The 13,873-nt window shown below is 63.2% G+C and overlaps 1 protein-coding gene across 5 annotated transcripts; it reads right to left on the bottom strand.

Annotated features, from left to right (window-relative positions):
- Nucleotides 1-61: 61 nt before the first annotated feature.
- ZNF512B (zinc finger protein 512B) lies at nt 62-11,747 on the bottom strand. 5 transcript variants are annotated; one of them, XM_058562231.1, is made up of 17 exons: nt 11,703-11,747; nt 9,591-9,716; nt 9,145-9,287; nt 8,651-8,779; nt 7,836-8,530; nt 7,505-7,731; nt 7,340-7,411; nt 7,107-7,253; nt 6,820-6,944; nt 6,651-6,743; nt 5,972-6,070; nt 5,718-5,888; nt 5,277-5,471; nt 4,928-5,029; nt 4,546-4,608; nt 3,899-3,997; nt 62-3,548 (listed from the first exon to the last, which is right to left on the bottom strand). In XM_058562231.1, the coding sequence occupies exons 2-17, from the start codon at nt 9,712-9,714 to the stop codon at nt 3,300-3,302; spliced, it is 2,733 nt and encodes a 910-aa protein (XP_058418214.1). In that variant the 5' UTR covers nt 9,715-9,716; nt 11,703-11,747; the 3' UTR covers nt 62-3,299. The 5 variants fall into 5 exon arrangements, with proteins under 5 accessions (XP_058418214.1, XP_058418215.1, XP_058418216.1 ...); XM_058562232.1 differs by lacking the exon at nt 11,703-11,747 and adding an exon at nt 11,429-11,558; XM_058562233.1 differs by lacking the exons at nt 8,651-8,779; nt 11,703-11,747 and having other exon boundaries at nt 9,591-9,889.
- Between the last annotated feature and the right edge of the window lie 2,126 nt (nt 11,748-13,873).

Below are 13,873 nucleotides of genomic sequence, written 5' to 3'. Positions count from 1 at the left end.
CATCGTCCGCGTGGGAAGGGATTCACTCCGCGCTCCACCACAAACTTAGCCGCACAATACCTCTGGAAAAAAATCAATAAACATTTATTTGATACAGTCATTTTTAATACATACAGTTGATGGCCCGCCCCCACGCCACTCGAGTCCGGGGGACGGGGACGAGGACCGGGGACAGATGGTCACGAGGCCGGCAGGGCCCGAGCTCACCGTCAAACATCTTGCAAATAAACACTTTGTAGATAGAATATATAAGTATATATATGAATACAAGTGATAGCTGGAGCCTCTCTTTCAAAATGCACTTATGTACGGAAAACTGACATTAGAAAACCCAAACCAAGAAACCCCAAGTACAGGACGTGTGGCTACCAGGCTAGAGGTGCTGGCCTCCCCAGCCCCAGGCCTCCAGGACAAGCCGCCTGGGGCCCACCCCGTGGGGACACATGGGGACAGCCCTCCCCTCCGCAGGTGAGGGTGCACCCGTTCTCTCCCTTCTGAAACAGAGGGAAAGGAGGGGGCTACGGCTGGGAGGGCCACTGGTCACACCAGGAGACACCCTCATCTGCCTTTGCATGAGCAAATAAAGTGCATCCTTTTTTTGTGTGAAGTGTCAGCCCCTTGAGTCGGCCCTTTCCTGTTCTCAGGGCAAGGGGGGTGGGCTGGGCCAGAGGTAGATCTTCAGAAAGGGACCCGGCATTGTGCCCTGGGCTTGGGTTTCTGGCAGGGTTCACACCCATCACACCTGGGGGGTCTGCCACTCCGGTCCCTCTCACTGAAGGTGTCAGTCAAGGCCAGGTGGTTACCTGGCTGCATTCCTGCCAGAGTGGGAGGTGGGCAGATCCCGCTGAGCTGCTCAAGGCTCTACCCTCTTTGGAGGAGGGCTCTGCAGACCACCTTACCACTGCCACTCACCAGCCAGAAGGAGGGAAGCAGGGAGAGGGGGGTCCAACCCAACAGCCACTTTTGGCATCAGCCCCCCTGCCCACTTCAAAGACAAAAAAAAGGAGGTTAAAGTGCTAAACATCAAGTTATCCAGGACCCCCCTCTTCCCACACACCTAGGTGGACTTCGGGGGGGGGTGACCTGGAAATTCACCCCCCAGCAAAAACCAGCCCCCCACTCCCCAAGGGCCAAGTACCTGAGAGGCCAGGGCAGGCAGCCATCCCCAGCAGAGGTGCTGAGGTCCAACCTCCTCGAGCCATTGGTGACAAGGACAAAGTGCACCTGGGGCTCCTGCCAGTGCCTGATCGCCCTCCCCTCCAGAGGCTGCCCCTGCAGCAGCTGCCTGACCCCACCTCCACATACACCAGCTGTACACCATAGTGATAACCAGGAACACGAGAAAGCCAGCCCTCCTGCCCCAAAGCCCTGCCCATGCTGCCCTCCTTGACCTTTGACACTGGATCACACACATCTGCCCAGGCCTCCACCCTTCCATCAGATCAAGGTGTGTGTGAGTGGGAGAAGCGCACATCTCCACACCAGAGCTGCCCAGGGTCAGGAAAAAGGAAAAAGCTGGAGACAGGCACCGTGGCGACCCAGCTCCAAAGCTCCCTTGGAACCTGCCTCCCTACTGCGGGCCAAGAGAGCCAAGCCCAGCTTGGAGCCCCTCCTCTCCAGGGGCTGGATGAGGACAGGAGCTGGGGGCAGAGGGGTGCCCAGTCAGCACTGCCTCCCTGAGCAGGGGAGGGACCCCAGCCTAGCCCCCAGGTCCACCGTCGCACCAGGAAACCCTTAGCACCAAAATGTCAGATTGTTGAGTTTTTGTATAAAAAACAGAATTAAAAAAAAGGTTGTTACTTGTCACAGCAACAAGACTGGCATCCACTACACACACACGGGCAAATATCAAAATTCACATCGTCCAGGATCGGCAAGGCCGAGCCCTCAGCCCCCCCTACCCCCAGTGGGAAACAGCCTCTGTCCAAACCCAGTGGCTCTGAGGTTGCCCCTCCCTGCAATGCCTCAGTTGGAAGGCAGGGTCAAGGGCGTGGTGCCTCCTGCGGGTGCCCTGGACTCCAGTGTGACCACTGCCCAATCTGCAAACCTAGCCATCCTCAAAGACCCAAAGGGAACCACAACAGGGCCCCAGAGCTGCCACTACCCTACTGTGACCTTGGCCAAGCCCCTTCCCTGGCCTTCAGCTCTTGTATCAAAAGACCCCACAACCAGAAACGAAGTGGCAGGTAAAAAACAGGGGAAGGGAGCCTCCCATGGGAGCTTGGCCATGTGCCAACCCAGCAGACAGAAGGCTGCTTCCTGCAGTGGTCACTCTTCAGAGCCAGGCCCATTCTGCCCAACTCCCCACCCCATGTGCCCACGGGCCCCCAGTCAACCCCAGAGCCCAGACTGGCCCATCCCTAACCCATCGGGCTGCCCAGACCTAGGCCAGCAGCGTTAGCAAAGCTGGAGACCGGAGGCAGAGCATCCTCCATGAGGCCGCTCACCCCACGGGCTGGCAGCCATGCCCCTGGGCCTTGAACCCCTGCTTTGCAGCCCTGCAGGTGGGAGAAGCAGAGCCCCTCTCTTGCCCCAAGCAGGGAGCACCACTGGGGATGGTGGAGAGCCCCCCGTTAGCAAGGCCGCCTCTCCCCACCAAAACAGACACGGGCCAGTGGGGCAAGGCCCAAGCACAGCAGGGGCAGCACAGGCGGGGAGGGTGGGCCTGGAGAGGTAGAGAACAGAAGCTGCGGAGCCAGAGGCGGGAGGGTCAGGGAAGTCAGGGAGGGTGGACTGTCAGGTGGGCACGGCAGCGGTCAGACTCAGGGTCTGCCCTGGGAGGTAGCTGGGGATGCTGGGGTTCCAGTGTCAGGTAGAGGCGAGGGTGCTCAGGTGCCCTCATCAGCCCAGAACCACGGGTCACCAGGGATCCCCGAGCCTTGGGCCTGAGGAAGCAGATGGGGAACAGAGCTCACACGGCAAGGGCCAGAAAGCCATCTGCCTGCTGCGCACTGCCCCCATGGCACTGAGGCCCCAGCCACTGACCCTCCTCCTGGGCCCCAGACTCCACCAGACCCGTGAATGTCCGTCCCTCCAGGCTATTGCACTTCTGCTGCTGTCACCATCCCTCCCCAAAGAGCCCCTGTGCAGGTGTGCCCTGTGGAAGCCTGCACAAGGGAAGGGCCACCTTCAGGGAGGGGAGAGGGGCTGGCTACCCCTACTGGACAGATGAATAGGCAGGGGTGGGGGATGGAGAACTACAGAGCAGGAGGTCCTGGAACTAGCTACCCTCACCTTGGACAGAGGGGGCTTGGTGGCCAGCGTGGGGACTGGGCCCCACCATCTGCCAGCCACCATGCTCACTTCTCAGGTGCTCTGCCGGCTCCCACCTTCCGGCCAGTGGAGCCCCGGGCCCCCTTGTCTCTGCCTCCCGGGGGCCAGTCATCCCGGCGGGGAGGCATCTTAGGTGCAGGCTCCTCGGGGGGCCGCTCCTTGGGCTTGCGGCCCCGCTTCTTCCCGCCTGCCAGGCTCTTCTCCTCCTTCTTGGGCGCCAGCGAGTCCTGGCTCCTGTGTTTGGGAGGCGGGTCTGCTGAAGTCCGGAACCAATTCTGGGGAAACAAGAGCAGCAATAGACTCTGGGCTAGAAGGACGCTGAGCCCCAGGGCCAGCAGGCCACTGCGCAGAGGTGGCTATCTGTCAGGGCACCCTCCCAAGGGGGCGGCTCCTGCTCAGGGTGCCCGGGGCGGGGGGCACCCAGCTTCTCGGGTCTTTCAGGAAAGCTGGAAGCCACTTTGAAGAGAAATTGCCAGATTTCTCAATGTTGGCCACTCACTCAAACAAACGCCACGTGAGCCATCACCCCCACCAGCTCTGCCTGGCCCAATCCCCTCCATGGGGCCAGCTCGTCTAGCCGCTGGCCCAGTGGGTCTCTCTCACACCGGGCCTGTCCCCGCCCCACCTCCGCGTGGGTCTTGAGGATGTGGTACTTGACGCCGCTCTCAGAACTGAACTCCTTCGGACACAGCAGGCAGCAGTACTTCCCCACCAGGTGGTCTCCCTGCAAGACATGGGCAGCCTAGCCTCTGGAGATTGGACTCCACTCCCCACCCTTGGCGGATCTGAAACACCCAGATCCAGCCAGGACCCCCCTGTGTAGCTACAGGGTCAGGGGCAGCCACAGCTTATCTGGATGGATGCCCAACAGGTGGGCTCCAGGGACCCACGAGGCCACTCGGTGGCAGGACCACCGAGTTGCCCCCACTGCGAAGGGGTGAGGGCTGAGGGGAGGGTGGGAAGAGGCAGGCACCCCGGGGAAAGGGGTGCAGCCCTTTGCCGAAGGACCCTCACCCCAAGCCCCAGTCAATGTGCTCACTTGTACCCGCACAGACGAGGAGCCCCCATGGACAGGACAACTCGGGACTGACTGACTTGTGACTAAGGCTGGGGGACAGCAAAGTGTCCTGGGCTGGGTTGCCATTGGGCACTGGCCAGTCCCTGGGCTCATAGAGGCAGGGGCGGGTTGCACACTCAATGTGTGGGGATCCCTGGAGGGTAGCTGGGAACACTGGGCACCCATCCACCATGGAGGAGGGCTGGGGGACTCACCTTGCTGCAGCTGGCGAGGTGGGCCTTGAGGCCGGACACACTGGAGTAGATGGCTTCGCAGCACTGGAGGCAGGAGGCAACCATGGGGGAAGGCCTCCTGGCCAGTGGCCCCACACAAATGTATACCCCTTGCCCCAACGTGGGGGATCTGGGGCCTCTATGTGGCAAGTGGGGGGGCCTGACCCCAGGAGTCTTGGGGTGTGGGCAGGCTGGGCCTGTAGGGCTGAGGTCGAGGCCTCTCTGCTAACAGCGTTCTGTCTGAGGACCCTGCAGGGACCCAGGGATCAGAGGCTGGTCACTTGGAGGGCTCCCACCCAGGGCCACACCTGGGCTCTCTGTCCCTGAGTCCCCGTGCCCGCTGCACCAGCCTGCCCCAGCTCACATCATTGGGACAGTTGACATGGCCTTTCTCCTTTACTTCATTCTTCCACGCCTCCAGCAGCTGGGGGTTGAGCGTGGGGAGGCCTGGCCGAGTGTAGTTGAGCTGTGAAAACAGGCAGGCCCCAGAGTGAGCCCGTTGGGCCTGGGTAATGGGGACCACTAGATGGCTGGGCCAGAAGTGACCCCAAACACCCACAGCTGTTCTAAAAAGGCCCTCAACTGTGCCCTCCACAGACAGAAGAGTTGAATTTTGGGAGGTCAGCAGACAAACCAGGTCATAAGGGACCCCAAGCTGAGGCATATCCTGCTCAGAGACCAGGAGGCTGGGGGCTCTGGGGCAGGCAGCTCACCCGTGCGGTCTCAGGTACCAGGTCGTCCTTCATCCGCCGCTTGGTCCAGTCTCGGGCTAGTTCATCTTCTGCAATCTCTTGCAGGTGGAACACAGCAACCTGGGCCGACGTGCGGCGGATGCGGCCACTGGGGGTCCGCTCGACACCTAACAGATCCTCAGCCTCAGAAGGCTTGGCCTCAGGGTCCTCGGGGGGCTGCAGGGCAGGGAGGCCAGGGTGAGCAATAAAAGCCACATGGCACACAGGTGCGGGGACCCAGGGGCATGTGCCATGGGTAAGGAACACACAAGCAACACATTAGGGACACAGAGGCCCAGAGGCCCAGGCTCACTCCCTGCAACACACGTGGCCCACAGGGAGGGAAGGAAAAGCACGTGCAGCAGGCAGACACGCGTGCTTGGTGTCCGAGGTGCAGGAGGACCCAGGCTGCAGGCTGCTCACTGGGGCTGTGTGCTCCGAGCGCATGTGGTAGTCGTGGCCGGCCTTGGAGCGGTAGGTCTTGCCACAGTGGGTGCAGGGGAAGGAGGGGCTGTCCACCTCACAGGGTGGCTTCCCACAGCGTCGCTGGTGGTACTGGTAGCCCATGAGGCTGGAGAAGGCGGCCCCGCAGCCCTAAGGGTCAAGGGTCAGGTAAGTGCCAGCAAGAGGTTGTGCCCCATCCCACACTGTGCCCCACACCCACGCCACCCACTGACCTCCTGGGGGCAGCGCAGCCTCCCCATCTGCTTCAGCACCTTGCGTAGCCGCTCCCGCTCCTCCTGCTCGCTCCCCTCCGAGGCATCGGCGTCAGAGGGCTGGGGGGCAGGCCCGGCCTCAGTGCCCCAACCACCACAGGGCCCCTGCCCCTGCCCCGGGGTTGGGGCCACAGACGTCCAAGGGTAGGCATGGGAACCACTAAGCTCTGCCACAGTGTGGTAATGAAAGGTCAGCGGTCAGGGCTAGGCGGTGGGGTGGGGTGGGGAGTGACGGAGGGGGAGGCCAGCAGTCAGGGCTGGCGGTGGGGCAGGGTAGAGTGGGGAGCGATGGAGCAGGAAGCCAGTGGCCAGCAGCCAGCTGTCAGGGCTGGACGATGCCTTGGTGCTGTGCTCAGCCATGGTGTGGTAGTTGAGGCCAGCAGTCAGGGCTGGGTGGTGGGGTGGGGTGGGGAGTGATGGAGGGGGAGGCCAGCAGTCAGCGGTCAGGGTTGGTGGTGGGGTGGGGTGGGGAGTGATGGAGGGGGAGGCCAGCGGTCAGGGTTGGCGGTGGGGCGGGGTGGGGAGGGATGGAGGAGGAGGCCAGCGGTCAGCGGTCAGGGCTGGGCGGTGGGGTGGGGAGTGGTGGAGGGGGAGGCCAGCGGTCAGCAGCCAGCGGTCAGCGGCCAGAGCTGGACGGTACCTTGGTGCTGTGTTCAGCCATGGTGTGGTAGTTGAGGCCAGCCTTAGACTTGAACTGCTTCCGGCAGTGCTGGCACTTGAGCGCGTCCTGCAGCTACAGACGTGGCCCCACCTGTGAGAAGCTGGCCCTGGGGCACCTCCCCTCCAGGGACCCCCGGGGGCAGCCTTACCTTCTGACACACCTCCATGTGCTTCTTGAGCCCCACGAGGGTCTTTCGGGTAACCACGTTGCAGGTGGGGCAGACAGCCTCCCCCCGTTCATGGATGGCCCGCTGCCACTGCTCCTCAGGGCCACCTGTGGGGCAGGGCCGGGGCCTCAGGGCCTGGCAGGGGCTCCCGGACACCCTGGACACCAAGCACAGAACCCAGGGTCCACACTCAGCCCCCTATCCCTGCGGTCCAGGATCTGCCCCACAATTGAGACCTGGCCTGGGCCCCGCCACATGGCAGCCCCCACCTGGGGCTGGGTGGGCCACGGGGGCCGGCACCTCCTTGCTGACAGTGCTAGTGGGCGCCGGCACCTTCTTCCGCACGTCCTCCGGGCCAGGCCCCTCCTGCTTCTTAGTGCGGTGAACCCGGGATTTGTCCTCTGCCTTGGCCAGGCCTGTGTGCACACGCGGGGTGGGGCGGGTGTGGGCACACACGTGCATGCGCCCAGCCCCGCAGGTGCCTGGCCGGCCGGGACCTCACCTTTGAGTCCAAAGGTCCCTGAGATGGACGGCTGCTCCCCCGTAAACTTCTTGGGTGTTTTCTGTTTCCTTCCTGACTCGGGGGAGAGAACGATGGCCAAGGTTCTGGTCAAATAACCATCAGGAGACCAGGCCCACCAGCTGCTACCCCCCACTCTCGTCTTACTGTGCTTCGTGCGCTCCATGCTCTCCTCAGGCGGAGACCCAGGGCCTGCAGCCTTCGGCGCCTCCTTGCCTCCCAAGGGCCCACTGCCCAGGGAAAGGGGGCCGCCACTGCGGTCTGTGCTCAGCTGGAAGGCTGAGCCCTGGCCTGTGGTGGACGGGCCGCACTCCCCATTCTCCGGCCTCGCCTGCTTGGGCAGGACAGGGCAGGCATCCAGGCTGTCCGCAGCCCTGCAGGGAGTGGGGAGGTGAGGGGCAGGGGGCCCACTTTGAGCCCTGTCCCCACAGGCTGCAGCCAGGGAGCACCCCAACCCCACCCAGCAGGAGCCCCGTACCTTTTCTTACCACTGCTCCTCCCCGCCGCACGAGGAGTTTTGCTCTCAGGCTTGGTCAGCAGCACCATTTTGCAGGGTGGTGTGTGTCTGCCAATGGCAATGGGCCTGCTGACCGTCACCGGCTTACTGACCACAATGGGTCTGCTGACCGTCACCGGCTTTGTGACTGGCACAGGTTTTGTAACTGTCACAAGCTTTGTCATTGGCACTGGTTTGTTGACGGTCACCGGTTTGGTGACTGGCACGGGTTTGGTGACCGGCACTGGCTTGTTAACCGTCACTGGCTTAGCGACCGGCACAGCCTTGGTGACCGGGACAGGCCTGCTGACCGTCACTGGCTTGGCGACCGGCACAGGCCTGCTGACCGTCACTGGCTTGGCGACCGGCACAGGCCTGCTGACCGTCACTGGCTTGGCGACCGGCACAGGCCTGCTGACCGTCACTGGCTTGCTGATGCCGATGGGTTTACTGACACCCACGGGTTTGCCAATAGTGACAGGTTTGCTCACTCCAATGGGCTTGCTGACCCCGACGGGCCGGCTGATGGTGACTGGCCGGCTGACTGGTCCAGGCTTGGGGGCAGGCAGGGGTCGGTCCATGTGGTTCCAAATCCGGTGCTTCTCCAGCTGGGTCTTAGAGGTGAATGCAGCCTCGCAGAAGGGGCAGGGAAAGGTCAGCCTTTCTGAGATGGCACCCTGGGTGGAGAGAGCAGGTGTGGGATGGGCTACCCGGGCCCCTGCCCAGACACACCCCAAGCTGACAGCTGTGACAGGGTGGGCCCCAGGCCCCCTCTCCACTGACTCACAGCCCCTTACCCCTTGGCACCGCTGGTAATGGTACTTGAGCCCGTAGATGCTGGGGAACTCCAGCCAGCACCCCGAGTTTGGACACTTCACCCTTGAGTGTGCCTTGAATTCATCTTTCCACTGGTTCATCAGGGAGAGCTAGGCGTGGAAAAGACCGGGCTGCTGAGCCCTCAGCCACCTAGACCTCTGCCAACCCGGGCCCCAGATTCAGCACCCTCCCTGGGCCTGGAGGGCAGACAAGCTGCAGAAGCCCTTCAACATCAGGACCAAGGCAAGATTCAGGCCACCCCAACCAGCAATGGTGTATCACACCTATCCTAGGAGCCCCGCAAACATGCTCCACTAGGCCCCAGGCCACATCCTGAAGACCTAAAGCATGGAGTGGGCTGCTAACACAGGCTGAGGGCTTGGTGATAGAAGTGTGGAGGGCAAGCAAAGGCAGGGCAGTGGCCATGACAGGCAGACCCCAGCAGGAGTCCCACCCCAGTCCTCAGGGAGCTCACGGGAATGTCTCGGAGGGCCTGGTTTTCAGCTTTCGGACGTCCCTTTTTCTTCCCTTCTGTCCTGTCGCTGGCTGGACTTCCCGGGTCAAAGCAGAGTGGGGCCTGGCTGGGCACCGTCTGCCCGCCCCTGACCACCGGCATCCCTGAAGCACAGGAACCGGCAAGCCTCAGAGGCTGTGCTCCCTGCAGCCCTGCCTACCACCCAGGGGGCTGGTCAGGCCTGGAGTAAGCCTTGCTTCCCCAACACTGAGGTATGGCGGGCAGAAGGCTGTGGTCAGCCTAGGACAAGAATCCAAGGCTCTGGGCTGCCCCCACCCTGGGAAGGCTCTTAGGAGCCCAGGCGGCCTGGCTGGGCACTCAGGAGATGGATGTCCGGGGAGGTGGCCCGCACCTAGCACTGGCTGCCCATGACTGCCTGCAGTTGATCTTCACCTGACCCCTCTTACCCAGCTTCGGTGGGTCATGCAGCACGGGAAGTCGGACCTCGTTCCGGCCGCCATCCTTCCCAGGTCCACTCTTGCTGGACCCTGGGAGCCGGCGGCCTCCTCCAACACAGAAGGGATCGGCCATCTCTGCAGAGCAAGTGGACAGACCTGTGAGGCCCACCAGGCCTGACTGAGGACTTGCAATAAGCTGCCCTTGAGCCCCGCCCCCAGATGGGCCCACTCTGGCCCAGGGAAGGGGAGCCTGCTCACCTGTGCTTTTGGCCACAGGGAAAGCAGGTGATGGGGGACTCCTGGTTTAGGTGAGGGGTTGAGCCCCGCCCCCAGATGGGCCCACTCTGGCCCAGGGAAGGGGAGCCCGCTCACCTGTGCTTTTGGCCACAGGGAAAGCAGGTGATGGGGGACTCCTGGCTTAGGTGAGGGGCTGCCCAGCCGAGGTCGCCCCAGATGACCGACCAGACACAATCAGTTTGGAAGGATCTAACCCTGCCCTGAGACCCTCACCAGCTCTGAAGGGCCCCGTCTGTCCCCAGACACACATTCCCAGAGAGCACTGATCCTGGGCTGGTCCCAGGAGGGGCGGTGTGCTGGGGAGGAAGGAGGCCAACAACACCCCTCCCGGAGGCCAATTATGACACCAGGATGGCTGCTGGCTCACAGGCTGCCCTGGCTTGGCACCTCAGGACACCTTCCTCCACAGCCCCATCCAGACCCAAGGCAATGCCACCCTATCGGGGCAGGTGCCCCTGGCTCCTTCTCCCCAGGACACAGATGGAACACGGCCAAGGTGGGCGCTGACGCCCCTAGCCTACTCCCCAACTGCACACGCACCTCTGGGAGGCAGACCTGGTTCTGGTCCCCATGCCAGCTGAGCCATCCTTACCTGACCCTCTTCTCGGTCTTGTCTCCAACTGGAGCCCCTCTACCCAGACGAAGGCCTCCTGCTGGGCCCCTCAGCCACCCTCCATCTGGCTGACCTCCTCCTCACCTCCACCCTCAGGAGCTTCTCTGCCCCCCATCTACAGGCCCACCAGCACCACTCCAGAGACCACTGGCCACAGGCAACACCCTGCTGCCTGAGGCTGGGCCTCCGTGGCCTATTCTGCTGGGGGACCCCACACCCTGAGAGCTGGGAGGACTCTGAGCTCAGCCCTGTTGGGTCCTCCCACAGGTACACCCAAGGCCACAGAAAAGGGAGAGCGGTTCTGTAGGCAGGTGACCCTCCCCTGGTAGTTTTCAAGTTAGATCAGAGAAGATGTGCTGAGACTGCGGGGCCTAGGAGTGTTCAGAGACTCATCTGAGCAGGCTGAGGCCAGAGTTCAGGACAGTCACTGCCCTTTGCCAAGGGGGTGCCCATATCCTGGGCCTGGGGGTAGGTATGGGTCCCGATGGATCTAAACAAACTTCTCTGGAAGACCTCACACTGTAACTTCCAAAGCAGACATGCCAACATCAGTCACCCCAGCCCCGTGATGACCCCAGCAGCCTGGGATGCGCGTGCCTGCTAAGCACCCCTTTCCAGTCTTTCCCCAGCTTGGGTGGAAAATTCAGAGCTGTGGAGCCTGGGGCCAGGGCTGGCCTAGAAGGCAGAGACCCTCCTTCTATCCAAGGCCTGTGACTCGCGCACCAGGAGGAAAAAGGGCTTCCACCCTCCCAGAGGGCCCAGCAGCCTCGCAGAGGTGGGACCCTCGTGGGGGGCAGGGGGCGCCGTGCTGACCGCAGGCGACGCTGACAGCGGGACCTCGGCCAAGGCCGCTGGGCCCGGGACCCCGGCCCAGGCCCGGGAGCGCGGATGAGGCCGGCCAGGGGACGCACACCTGGAGGCTGGCCTCGCCACCCACCTGTCACCTGCGGCCGGGGAGCGGGCCCGGCCTGGCCCCGGAAGGGCCGCTTGCGGCGCCTGGGGGGGGGCCCGAAGGCAGTGAACCAAAATGGCGACTTTTTCTGGAGAAGGAGGAGGCGGGAGCGCGGCGCCGGCGCGGGGGGTCCGGGCGCGGCGGGGCGGCGGGCGGGGCTCGGGGCCCTGCCCCCGGCCGCGCGCGGGGTCAGGGGCGCGGGCGCGGCGGGCGCGGGGGCGGCTCCGGGGTCGCGGCCCGGGCGCGGCCGGGCGCTTACCTGCGGCGCCCAGCGGGCTGGGGCCGGGCGGGGGCCGGGCCGGGCGGGCCGGGGCGCGGGGCGCGGGGTCCGGGCGGCGCAGGCTGCGCGCCGCGCTGCGCACATGCGCGCTCCCGCCCCTCCCACCTTTGACAGTTTTACTGTGGGGGGGAGGGGGCGAACTCTCGCGGTATTCCCGCCGCCGCTCCGCGACGGGGAGGGACGGGTCGGTGGGGGGAGGGGGCCCAGCGGGCCGGCCCGTTCGCCCGGTCCCGGGTCGGTCTCCTCCGTCGCCCGGCTCCAGTGCAAAGCGGCCAGTTATGCCGCCCGTAGGGCGGGAGGCGTTTTTCGGGCAGTGGGGTAAACTGAGGCATCGTAGGGGCCCTGGGTACTGCCCCAAGCCCAGTGCGAAGGGATTGAAGCTACCTGATGGCTGTACCCCGACCCTCAACTCCTGGGCCCTGGGGGCCTTGGGCCTGCAGAGCAGGATGCGGTCTCTCTTGCAGCTGGCCGTGTGGCCACCCTCAGGGGATCGCCTGGCTCCTGGCAGTGCCGGGGCAGTTTGAGACCATGGTCTTTGTTGGGGTTACTGACCGTTGGACCAGCCTCTGTCTGCTTTGGGGGTGGGGTCCTAGACCAGCGGCCGGTGCCTTGCTCCTCCGTGCTCCAGAACCCAGTCCTCGGCAGGGACGCTGGTATCAGGTCTGCGGGTGATGGGGCACCAACGCTGCGGGACTTGGGATGAATGATGCAGAGGAGGGAGTGCTGGTTGGGAAACAAGGTGCACCTCCCTCCCACCTCCCTTCCCCACCCCACCCCTGCACTCCCCTCCACCCCCTCTGTCCACCCTGGAGCAGACTGGGCTGCACTGCTTGAGGGCACAAAAGGTGTGGGCAGATTTGGGGTCCGCCTCTCCTCACAGGGACCTTTGGGATCTGCTTCTCTCGAGGCCAGCACAAAGTGCTCACGCAGAGGCAGAGGCAGGGTGGGGCCCTCTGTGGAGGGGTCAGTCGGTCAGTCCTTCCCGTGGAAGTCAGAGCCAGAGAGAGGCCTGTGTGACCCCAGGAGGAAGAGGCATGTCCTTCCCTTGTTGACTGTGCCTACTCTGGGGACAGCACAGGCCCGATTTCTGGACAGTCAATAGTGTGCCCTGAGGTCCACCCAAGCTTTCGCCATGTAAGTCTGCATGTCCACGTGTGTGTCTGAGTGACCACGTGTTTCAGGCAGTGTCCTGTTTGGGTGTCACAGTGTCAGGGTATGTCTGTGTGTGCTGCAGTGAGAAGGATGCCCGTCTGTATGTCAGTGTCCAGGTGGCTGGACACAGGGTGTGGGGATGTCTGGGTTTCAGCAGCTGGTGTCCAGGCTGCAGTGTGTCTGGATGTCAGGGCGTCATGTGACATTGTGTGTCTGTATGGGGTGTGCTGTGCCCCATGTGTTTCTGTGTGTTAGGGGTCAGTGTGTGTCTGGGACACTGTGTTGGAGGGTGTTGTGGGTCTGGTTGCTGGTGTCATTGTGTGTTAATGTGTGTGTCCAGACTGCAGTGGTCGATTTATGCCTCTGTGTTACTATTTGTGTGTCTGGTTGCTGTGTGGGCACGTATGTCAGGGCATGTGCTGTGACCTGTGTGTGTCTCACATCAGGATGTTGTCCTGCGGGGGACCGAATGGAGGCGCCCAAAAGATAGCCACATGAAACCCCTGGAGCCTGGGAATGGGGCCTTATTTAGAAAAAGGTGTCATTAAGTTAGGATCTTGAGATGAAGAGCTCATCCTGGATTATCCAGGTGGCCCCTAAATCCAGTGACAGGTGTCCTTGTCAGAGGGACATCTCACACAGACAGAGGTGATGTGATCACAGAGGCAGGGAAGGAGTGACGTGCCCATGAGCCCACGAGTCCCCAGGCAGCCACCAGAAGCTGAGAGAGGTGGGGAAGGGTTCTTCCCTAAGCCCCTGGAGGGAGCGGGACCCTGCTGGATTTCAGACTTGTGGCCTGCAGAACTGCGAGAGAATCAATTTGTGTCGTGTTAAGCCTCCCAGTTGTGGTCATTTGTTACGGCAGCCCCAGGAACGCGACACACCTGTGTCCGTGCGTCCGGGTGGAGTCCCAAGCCGTTTCCAGCCAGCCTCTGGTCCCCGCAGGCGCCCAGCCAGGATGCAACACCACTGCCCCCTGGTGGCCCCGGCTGGAGGCA

This window comes from Diceros bicornis, chromosome 19, assembly GCF_020826845.1.
Source record: "Diceros bicornis minor isolate mBicDic1 chromosome 19, mDicBic1.mat.cur, whole genome shotgun sequence".
Classification (NCBI taxonomy): Eukaryota; Metazoa; Chordata; class Mammalia; order Perissodactyla; family Rhinocerotidae; genus Diceros; species Diceros bicornis.
The sequence above is the reverse complement of the archived record's forward strand: the minus strand, read 5'-3'. Positions and strand labels throughout refer to the sequence as shown.

Bases quoted from the DNA above. Each gene is read 5' to 3' on its own strand.
- ZNF512B (XM_058562231.1), bottom strand. From the start codon at position 9,714: ATGGCCGATCCCTTCTGTGTTGGAGGAGGCCGCCGGCTCCCAGGGTCC. The intron at 8,780-9,144 runs GTGAGCTCCCTG...TTCCACGCCTAG, and splicing joins AGGCCCTCCGAGACATTCCC to CTCTCCCTGATGAACCAGTG. The intron at 3,549-3,898 runs GTGGGGCGGGGA...TTGTTTCCCCAG, and splicing joins TCCTCAAGACCCACGCGGAG to AATTGGTTCCGGACTTCAGC.